The 10,181-nt window shown below is 39.2% G+C and overlaps 1 protein-coding gene across 2 annotated transcripts; it reads right to left on the bottom strand.

Moving 5' to 3' along the window:
• Nucleotides 1-2,663: 2,663 nt before the first annotated feature.
• On the bottom strand, nt 2,664-8,799 carry LOC141018986 (interferon-induced very large GTPase 1-like). 2 transcript variants are annotated; one of them, XM_073493741.1, is made up of 2 exons: nt 8,766-8,799; nt 2,664-8,650 (listed from the first exon to the last, which is right to left on the bottom strand). In XM_073493741.1, the coding sequence occupies exons 1-2, from the start codon at nt 8,790-8,792 to the stop codon at nt 3,926-3,928; spliced, it is 4,752 nt and encodes a 1,583-aa protein (XP_073349842.1). In that variant the 5' UTR covers nt 8,793-8,799; the 3' UTR covers nt 2,664-3,925. The 2 variants fall into 2 exon arrangements, with proteins under 2 accessions (XP_073349842.1, XP_073349841.1); XM_073493740.1 differs by having other exon boundaries at nt 2,664-8,653; nt 8,766-8,797.
• Nucleotides 8,800-10,181: the final 1,382 nt, after the last annotated feature.

Here is a 10,181-nt window from a genome sequence, read left to right as displayed (position 1 = left end):
TTTAGACGTCTTTCCCGACATGGTTGGCTATTAATTGTTAACTGTCTAACCGCGATGTCGAAGGAACCTGCCGTGTTAAAAAAAACAACACTGACAGTGAGTGAGTGTCACGACTTCCTGTATCTGGCCCTTCAAATTAAAAGCCCTCCAGCCTTTTATACACAGGCCAGCCACCAGTCACATAGATTTGACTTAATTTTGGCAAGACACGGCTCCAAATGTTTCTGTTTTTTTTCCTGCGACCAATGGACCAATGAAATTTTGGTCGGCTAATGATTTTTTGGTCGACCAGTGCTTGGTCGACCATTCGGGGGCAGCCCTAGTGAGAAACACTATTAATTAAGAGATGTAGATCCAGTGGCGTATCCAGGACATTTTTACTGGGGTGGCCCAGATGGGACACAAAGCTAGTGTGGGGTGGCCATGGCATAGCGAAGTTTAATACCACGTAAGCAGCCGACCGCGGTTCGAATCCTGGCTGGACGTCCTTTGCTGCGTGTCACATCCCCTCTCTCTCCCATAATTTCCTGTCTGGTAACTGTCAAATAAAGGTGTCTATGCTGGTAAAAAAATCTTTTTAAAAAAAGTAATTTTTTAAATTCCATTTCCACCTATCACAGGCCTCAGGAGTCTCTGGTTATTTTAACATATCTATTTTTAATCAGTAATTATGTTCAGGATAGGGTACACATTTTCTAAGAGCCATTTCCTTGGAGTGGATTAAAGTCCTCATCTCTTCACAAGTTAGATTAGGGTAGCAAAATTCAACGCTCTTAACTCATCCTATAGAATAACATTAATCAGTCATCAGCCCATCATCTGTGTCACCTGTACTGTTACCTGTGTTTGCTTTACTAATTGAGGCGCCATCTTGTGGTTACATAAAAACACAGCAATCCAGGCAACAGAACAAACCAAAAACTTCAAATCAAAGCTTAATACTTAAAGATAGGCCTTATTAAAAAGTGTATCAGTCAGCAAAAGATAAACTAAGCTTGTAAGGAAAAAACAGAAATATTTGTTGTTCTTTACATGCTTAGTTTATGTTATTATTTAGCTTAGATATAATTTGTTGGAGATACTGGAATTTGATTTTTTTGGTTTGTTCTTTGCCATGTGTGTTTTTATTTGACCACAAGATGGAGCCTAAATTAGTAAAGCAAAGAAATGTAATTCAATCACTCAATCAATCAGTCAGTCAGTCAATTCACTTTGAAGTAATAGCTATAACTACAAACGTCAAGCAGGATCATTGTCAAATTGGGTTAGAATCAGTGTGCAAAATACAGGATGGGGCTCTGGAGGCCCTTAAATAACAGCTTCGACTCCATTAACATGTCAAAAAGAAAGGAGGTGTCAACAATGTGCCTCATTATGTCTATTTATAGTATCTACAAAGGTTTATTCTTACATAACTACCGACATCTTCGATCACTTTTAATAACACAATTAACACATATTGCATCTCAAGCATTTGTGGCATTTGAATGCAATTTGCTCTGCCTCTGCCTATTTAACCTCTAAAACATGTGAACTGTGAAGATGAGCTAATTGATACAAACAAGAGAAAAAAGTCTTTAAACAGCCCTTAAATCACAGAGCAAATAAATAAATCACAGCTTGCTCTTGTGTTATAGCTACTTAAATCTAGACTGTCACACTATATTTCACACACTGGTTGGTCAAAAATATAACATTAGCTCTAATGAACACACACATCTGCAAAAAACACCCTGAGTCTTCAGTCCAGAAAACAGCGCTTCATATTTCATGGCGGCATCCAAATAACAATAATAAAAAAAAAAAAAACGCTAACATTAAATGCTTAACTTGGTTTGCAGGCTGCTAAGCTAGGATAGCTTAGCAGCTAGTTCGTCTTTTAGCTAGCAGCTAAAAGATGAACTAGCTAGCTGTAGACTAGCTTAGCTAGCTAGTGCAGTGTAGTAGCTAAGCTGCTAGCTTAGCTTTTAGCTGCTACTTAGTGCTAGATAAAGTTTTCCTACACATTCAGAGGGAACTACGACATAACTAAACATTAAATTACCATACCTCTCAGTCGACAGATTTCAGCGTTTTTATCCAGCAGTTGACGTTGTCACTGTGACGTCCTCCTGTTTCATTACCGACCGGACCAGCAGCAGCAGCAGGTGCCGGGCTCATCTCTCACGGCTCACCTATCAGACCTGCATGGCCAAACGTCCGCTGAGCAGAAATCAGCTCTCACAGCCTCAGTACGACCATTACTGTGTTAGTTAAAAATGTAAAACTGGCCCTAAATCAGCTGATCAGCTGTCATCATTGATTGACAGCATTTCTCTTGTTTCTTGTGTTGACGAACTTGACCAGCTACCTATCAGATCTGGGGTGGCCACAGGGGCCACCCCTGAATGAGTTTTCAGGGTGGCCCCTGAATGAGTTTTCAGGGGCCACCCCTGAATGAGTTTTCAGGGTGGCCCCTGAATGAGTTTTCAGGGTGGCCCCGGCAGTGTCGTATCCAGGACATTTTTACTGGGGTGGCCCAGATGGGACACAAAGCTAGTGTGGGGTGGCCATGGCATAGCGAAGTTTAATACCACGTACACATTTGTCAGTTCAAAACCATTAATCAGAAAGAAACCTGGTCTTTTACAGAAAGTATTTATTTCCATCACCTATAACGCACACTAATAACATACAAGTTAAACTCAGTTTGTTTTCATACATTATCACTGAAAGGTCAGTTTATTGAATGATAAAAGCATCTCACAATGATTCTTCTCACAAAGACAACACTGTCTACATTAATTCAGGATATTAGAGTAGTTTGCTTTTGATGGAGCAAAAATCTGACCAGACAAAAAGAAAAAACGTTAATGTGGACATATTAAGATTAGGTAAAATGAGATTACACTTCATATACGTTAGAACATAAAGCATCCACTATCATGAAGATGGTATGTTCTTTAACATGAACATTCAAAGAAGTTCATCGTTACAGCATAAAAATACTAAAGGCAATATTTGTTTGACATGATTTTCAGGTGTGATTTTTAGAAACTGAACGCATTAAACCATTCCTCATTGTATAAGAATTACATATTTTATCTGACAATATATATCTGACAACTCTTTCCATGTTAATAAAACCTCAGAACTTAAAATTTGATATATTGTGATTTCACATGTCACCTTCATAAATTCTTTCTATGAAAATGTAAATATACAACTTAAAAAGCAACATACAAAGGTGATGACATGTGCATGTTGTCAAATCTTTCAAGAGAGTTTAACATGATAAAATAAAATGAAAAGAGAAATAAAAAATGTGTCATCATTCCATCGTTCAAACTAAAATAATTAAAAGTATGTTCATAAAACTCAAACATCGTGTTTCAACTTCTGGCACATTTCTTCGCTCCTTGAAAAAAATTCAACACAAAGCTTCAAACATATAGTAAAAAACAACAAATGATTAAACAAAAACTACATCAAAATAAAGATTTAGACATTTATCTGCTAAAAACATTAAAAAGTAGAAATATGAAATAAAAAACTTGAAATACTCTTTGATTACATGCTGATATAGTAGAAGTACATAATATTGTGCATCCTGTAAAACAATGATGTAATAGGATTCAGTTTCAATCAAACAGTGACACAATGTAAGAATTCTTGTCTTAATTTCCTTTTAAGTCATGATTACATAGAAAATGTTGCCATGAATCCTACATACGTACATGTAACTGACTTTGTACATGTGAATTATAACTATTGTTCTTTTCCTTGTTTCCTTCACCTCAATCAAGCAAACAGACTTTTGTTGTCTGAATCCATTTCTCACTCACAGACAAATTCACCTGTCAGTGATAAAAATCAATTTTGTTATTCTGTGATTCATGAATAACAAGAGATTTTCAGCAGGGTTGTAGTTTTATTGGCTCACTCACTACTTGAACATTTCATCCAGACTTTTAATGGCATCTTCTTTAGTGTGTTTTATCCACTCTTTGGGAATTTCACCAAGGCCCTCGAATTTTAATTTATAGTGTTTCTCCAGATCCTTCTTGAAGCAACACACAAACCATGTCCAAAATTTCACCTTTGACTCATCAGGGGTAATTCTCCAGTCAGCAAACCTTGGGCCAGCAGTCCGGTACTCTTTAAAGGGAATGGACTTGTCTGTACCTGAATGGTAAAATTTCCAATCACTTGCAACATTTGTTGTGCAGAAATTGACATCCAGATCATCTGTGTTTCTGTAGTGAACTCCATTGACTGCAGCAGATCGATGAAAAGGCACGCTGTGGTCACCAGGACTGTGATCGGCCAGTGTGTTGGTACAAACAGCTGCACAGAATGGACACTTCACCCAGCAGCAGTTACACAGCTGATCGATGAGGATTTGATCAGGCTGGTCCTTGAATTCCTTCATCTTATCCAGTGAGAGGCTGCTCATCTTCTCCATGATGCATTCAAGGCCTTTCTCGATTTCTTCTTTAAGAAAGTCAAATTCATTTATGTCTCTGAAGTTTTGAGCAGAAATGGTGAATATTAGTTTACTGTGCAGCAAACTGGAAAATTCCTTCACCCACTTGTCGATGTCCCCTTTCTCTGTTTTGATTTTCACCGTTGCCTCAAATAAAGCCTGACTCACAGATGATTTGATGTCTTCAACATTTTTCTTGAGTATATTCTGTGCTTTATCTCTTTCTTCTGTGAAGATGTATTTCTCTACTTCCTCTTTTATAAAGGTCTCGACTTGCTTCCTTGGGGTTCTGATGTAGGTGATAAAACCATCAAATTTCTCTTTCTCTGCCAGTGACTTCAACGCATGTTTCTCTAAGTCCAACCTGTTCCCACTGAATGCTGGGACGTTGCACCTCATCTCATCAGCGATGCCACTAGCAGTCTTGTTACAGACGGCCTCAACAGTGGAACTCTTCAGTTTTTCACAGATCAGTTCTCCAAGCACAACAGCAGATGAGCTTCCTTTGCAGACGCTTTTGAAAATGTTGTAATATCGCTCTTTCTTGCTTTCTAAATAAACAAGCGCATCATTGTTCATTTTGAATTTCTTGTGGGACTCTGTCAGCCAACTCTCTGCTCTGTCAAATACATACAGCACAAGATCAACTGTAAACTCCTTCTTCAGAGTATATTTCCTTGTTGATTCAAATTCTGTCACCTTTTCTTTTACTTTGTTGGCCACTTCTGCCAAGTAAGCTGGACTGTAGCCTTTTGTTGCTACAGGTTTGCTTTTGATTGCATCAAGGGACTGTTGTTCAATATCATTAATGACGGATCTGATCCGTTGCTGTTCTTCATACTGAGGAGACCCTTTAAGGAAAGACGTGAATTGGTCCCACAATTTACGGCTAGCTACATAATGACTGTAATCTCCAACCCCAGATATTTTTTTGTAGTTGCCACTGCTTCTGGATTCATCTATGAGAGCCCATTCAAAACCAAGCTCATGAAGGATTTCTGACTGATCTGCTTCATATTTGATGTCCTTAATAGGTTTTGTTCCAGCAGTTAACTCAGTAACCCAGCCTCTCCAAACTGAGTTGAACTGCTTTCTAAGTTCCTCTTCATCATTTACCTTGTCTTTTAACTGATGAGCGAGCTCTTTACTCTTTTGTAGCAGTTTGTCCTCAAACTCTGTCTTCTTATCATCAAGCTTTTTACAGGCCTTCTTCTGCTGGATAACTTCATCCAGTTTTCTTTGGACTCCTCTCACTTGTTCATCATGAAACTCCTTGATTTTGCTTTTAAATGTGCCTCGCCACTGAACCAACATTTCTTTATCGCTGTCATTATCAAAGTATGTTGTCATTGCATTTTGGATTTCTTCATAAGTTTTGCTCATTTCTTTAGAAAGATGACTGAGCTCAATCCTGTCCAGGTTTCTATTTTCTATTCTGTTGTAAAGCTCGTTTTCAATGGTCAACATGGTCCTCCTCAGGGTCCAGGTCCAGTTCCCATACTGGACCTCAAGATTTCTGTACACTGCGATTTCATGTGTGTTTTTGAAACTGAACACAAAGTTTTCGTTCAGCAGGGCATTCCACAGGTCATGAATTTTGCTTTTGAACTGTTCCAGAGTAATCCCTTCAGACTCTGAAGCTTTAGAGAGGATGAAGGTCTTCAGCTCTTGGATGCTCTCACTGTAACCTGGATTTGGAGGAGCCATCGGTGGACTTCCCTCCCACAGTTGGGCAAAGTACTTCACATCTTTTTGAACATCAAATGCAATGACGTCACTGAAGCACTCAGCATCACAACCCTCCTCCTTTGCAGCAAGTTGGGCCATCTGGTCCAGTTTGTCTTGCAGGCGTCTCTTTCCATCCATGTTCATCTCTGCAGCTGCAATATCTGTGACATTCTGATGAACAAACACACAACTTGGAGAAAGTTTAACTTGTTTCATCCTCATGACAGCCTGAACAACAATCTGCAGAACATCTTGCATGTCAGCTGGATTCTCTCCAAAGATGTTGATCAATGTCATGTTTCCCAGACCAACAACAAATGTTGCCAGTTCATTGTCGTGGTGAAGAGTGACGTTACCTTCCAACTCAAGAGCACGCAGTCCTTCAGTGTCCACCACCAGAACGTAGTCAAACTGAAAGTCTTTCTTGATCTCTGACACTCTGACCAGCTGCATGAAGGCACCCTTGGTGCACCTGCCAGCACTCACTGCAAACTGTAGCCCAAACATGGCATTCAGCATAGTTGATTTTCCACTGCTCTGTACGCCTAAAACTGACAAAACAAAAACCCTCTTGTTGCCCAGTTTCTTGATGACTTCATCTAAAAGACTAGAGATCCATGTTAAAGGCACATGACCTGCATCACCATCCATCAGCTCCATTGGGTGTCCTGATATCATCAGCTCTGCAGCCAGCTCAGGGTATTTAGACCAGCCAGTCTGTCCACTCGTTGGTTGTTTCTCCAGAGATTTATGGGCTTCATAGATCTGGCCCATTTCTCTAAACATGTGCTCCAAGCCAAAAGTTGCTGACTGTAGTTTGGTTGATATTTGTTCAAGCTCATTTCGCTTCATTTTTAGCTGATCAGATTTGTCATGCTTCTTCTTCAAAGCCAAGACGTCAGACCATTTTTTATCATAGCTTTGGAGAATTGAAGAGAGATCGTCTGTGCAGAGGGCATCCATTAAGATCTGAGTCCATTTCAGAAAATACTCTCTGTCTGTCGATTGCAAAGATGAGAGGCTTTCAATGAACAACTTCATCAGCTCACTACAGGAAGCTTTGCATTGATCTTCTCGTATTCGCTCCAGTTGTTGTTCCTTTTCAGATTTCTCATTCTCAATGTGTCCTGTGAGGTGATACAGTTCTTTGTTTGTTCTGCACCACTTGCTCCACAGTTGGCCTTGGCATTGGAGAAATGTATCTTTAATCTTTAAACCATCCATCCCCTGAAGCAACTTCACTATTCCCTCAGCAGCAGATTTCCCTTTTTGGCAGAGATGGTCATCTTCATCCACTCTGATTCCAGAGACCTCAGCCATGGTTTCAAGCTGGAAGGATGCATGTGGTTCAGACAAAATGTTTCTAATGATCCCTTTCAGTTCTTCAGAAACATCTGACTGACTTCTGTCCTTCAAACCCATTTTGTATTTTCCCTTTTTCTCAACAGTATCGAAATTTCCATCAACAATGAGACAAATGAGAGGCTTTGGAGACTTGAAAAGACCTGAGATAACTGCAGTACTTTTGTCACCTTTTTCCAGAGTTGGTACAAGAACAACATTGACTGAAGATTTTTCAGTCAGTATGTCACGCTGTTTTTCATTCAACAGAGCATCACCATGGAGATTACAGAAGGCAATGCAGTTATTGAAGGCATCATTGGGTTTTCCAGCTGGGCAGTACCAGGCAATCTCTGCCACTCCATCCATCAAATGGCGAGACTTTGTGCTACCTCGACAGTTTCTGTGGAAGAAGGTGTTGTGACGGTCATTGATCAAAGTGTTCATCAGCTGAGATTTAGATTGAGGCAGTGGACCCAGATGGAAAAATGACACCATGGGTGTCTCAGCTTTGCAGATGGGAATACTCTTCATGGTGACAATGTTTAAATTATCTTTGGTTTGAGTTATCTTCCATGTTTTTCTTATTTGTCTGAAAGTCCACAGAGGACATTCAATGTCCATTGTGACTGGGTCAGGAACAAGCAAAGGTACAGCGTACTGACATTGTGACAGCTTTGTAATCATGTTCTGCTTAAAAAAGGTGTCTGAGCAGTGAAATACTGCCATCTGAACGTCCATTGGATGCACATGAGACTGCTTTGATGATTGATCAGGGTCTACAGTGGTGCTCAAAAAATCATCTGAATCACTATCGCCTGTCTCAGAACTGTCAACCTCTGGAACAGGCTTTGAATGGCTGACCTCAGGACTGTCTTGTCTTACAGGAATATATCTGGCTCTGTAGTCTAACATCATCAGCCTGTGAAGAAAAGTATGAGCTAGATCTTTCTCACATGTGACATGATCCTGTTCCACAGGTGGACCTATCTGAAGAAAATCTGCTAGTGAAAACTTCTGTTGATGTCTGTCTTGAAGGTCAAGTCTGCCGAGCAGTGTTTCAGTTTGTGCGGGATATTGTTTCTTCATGTCGGTCTCTTCAGAAATCTTCTCTGACTTCTGTAAATAAGTAATTAAAAATGTACTGTTTGTAAAGAATTATATTGATATAGGATGGGATATAAAGTAAATAGTCCTAAAGATCTTGTCAGTAAAAGTAGGAGTCTCTTACCTTATCCTTGTTTCCATACAGATTCATATCTGAGGTACCTGCAGTAGAATAATTAACTTCATCATAAGAAGGTCAGAGCAATGTGCTATCAGACAAATACATTTTTCATTTCATCCTATAACATTTTGAATTTTATGACCAAAATCAGATATGTTTTTGACAGTTTCATGTTATTGTACTATTAAATTATGTTAATAATAACAAAATCTTACCATTCTCTTTGGTTGCAGATGGTACAGACTGATTTCAGACTCTCCTGCTACTGGTGTGTTGTTGTCATTCTCCTCGCAGTGTTCAACATCAGCAGGTTTATCCACTGGGTCACACTAAGAAACCAAATTATTTCATTTCATTTTTTTGTTACCAGGTTTTAACTGTTTAAATTCAAGATCAGCAACACACAGTGGTACTACAAAATATAAAAATCAAGGAAATACCATATGCACAAACTAAATACAATCAGGTTTGTCATTTAGTGAGAAGAAACCAAGTTCTTCTGGGAAAGTGTTTTCAAATCATCCATGTGTCTAACCAGGAGATCCATGGAGTCAAACTGTTCAAGTCTTAACTAAAAACGTAAACAGCTCCAATCATCAGTTGAAGGTGTAACTTTAGAAAAATCGGTGGCATTAAACATAAATACTGCTGTGTGTACTGAGGTTGAAAAGATCTCACCTTTACGTTGGTTTTAGCTGCACTCTCCTCCTCCTCCAGCTCCTCTCCTGCAGGATAATGTAACAACAAGCAGATCGCAGGATTGAAGTTGTCAGTGAACTATTCCAGCTGAAGAGGATTGATTTGCAAAAATGTTGTGTGTTCAAAAAGTTCATAGTTTAACAAGATTCATCTCCTCTATACCAAATAGAGATCATGTGTTTTAATATTAAAGCAACATTATGTAGAAATTGACATTTTGTGTGATTTGGCGCCCCCACAGTTTCTGAGTGTACCACTATCGTTAACACAAATCCCAGGTCTGTAACAATCTGTCAGATGTAATGTAGGTGACAACTACAAACAAAACTCTTTACGTCATCACAATGTTGTGTGTTAGAAACTTGTATGTTGAAATAAACATGTATGCAACACTGTGATCCTACCCTCTCACTGAAGTTACATAGTGCAGAAACAAGTGATGGGGGCAGAGTGGCTGAGACAGAGACACCATTCACCTTATTACAAGACACTGTACCATCAACATGATGTTGAAGCTGTTATTATAAGGTAAAACAACATCATGTTGTTTAAATTATAAAAAAGTTTGGAGAAATGCAAGACAACAACGAAAAGAAATGAAGTAATTCTTACTTTGTTTGTTAGCTGTTGAAACTGTCTGAGATGTTTGACTTGTGTCCTTCACTGCTGCACTCTCCTCCATGGACCTCTCACTTGTGTTACTGCTGCTTTCACTGTTGA

The sequence above is a fragment of the Pagrus major genome, chromosome 23 (genome assembly GCF_040436345.1).
Source record: "Pagrus major chromosome 23, Pma_NU_1.0".
NCBI classification, from domain to species: domain Eukaryota; kingdom Metazoa; phylum Chordata; class Actinopteri; order Spariformes; family Sparidae; genus Pagrus; species Pagrus major.
Note: the sequence above shows the minus strand (reverse complement) of the source record. Positions and strands in the feature narration are given on the sequence as shown.

Excerpts from the sequence above, each read along its gene's own strand:
- LOC141018986 (XM_073493740.1), bottom strand. The coding sequence starts at position 8,792 with ATGAATCTGTATGGAAACAAGGATAAG. Across the intron at positions 8,654-8,765 it reads TGTATGGAAACAAGGATAAG|AAGTCAGAGAAGATTTCTGA; the intron begins GTAAGAGACTCC and ends ACTTATTTACAG.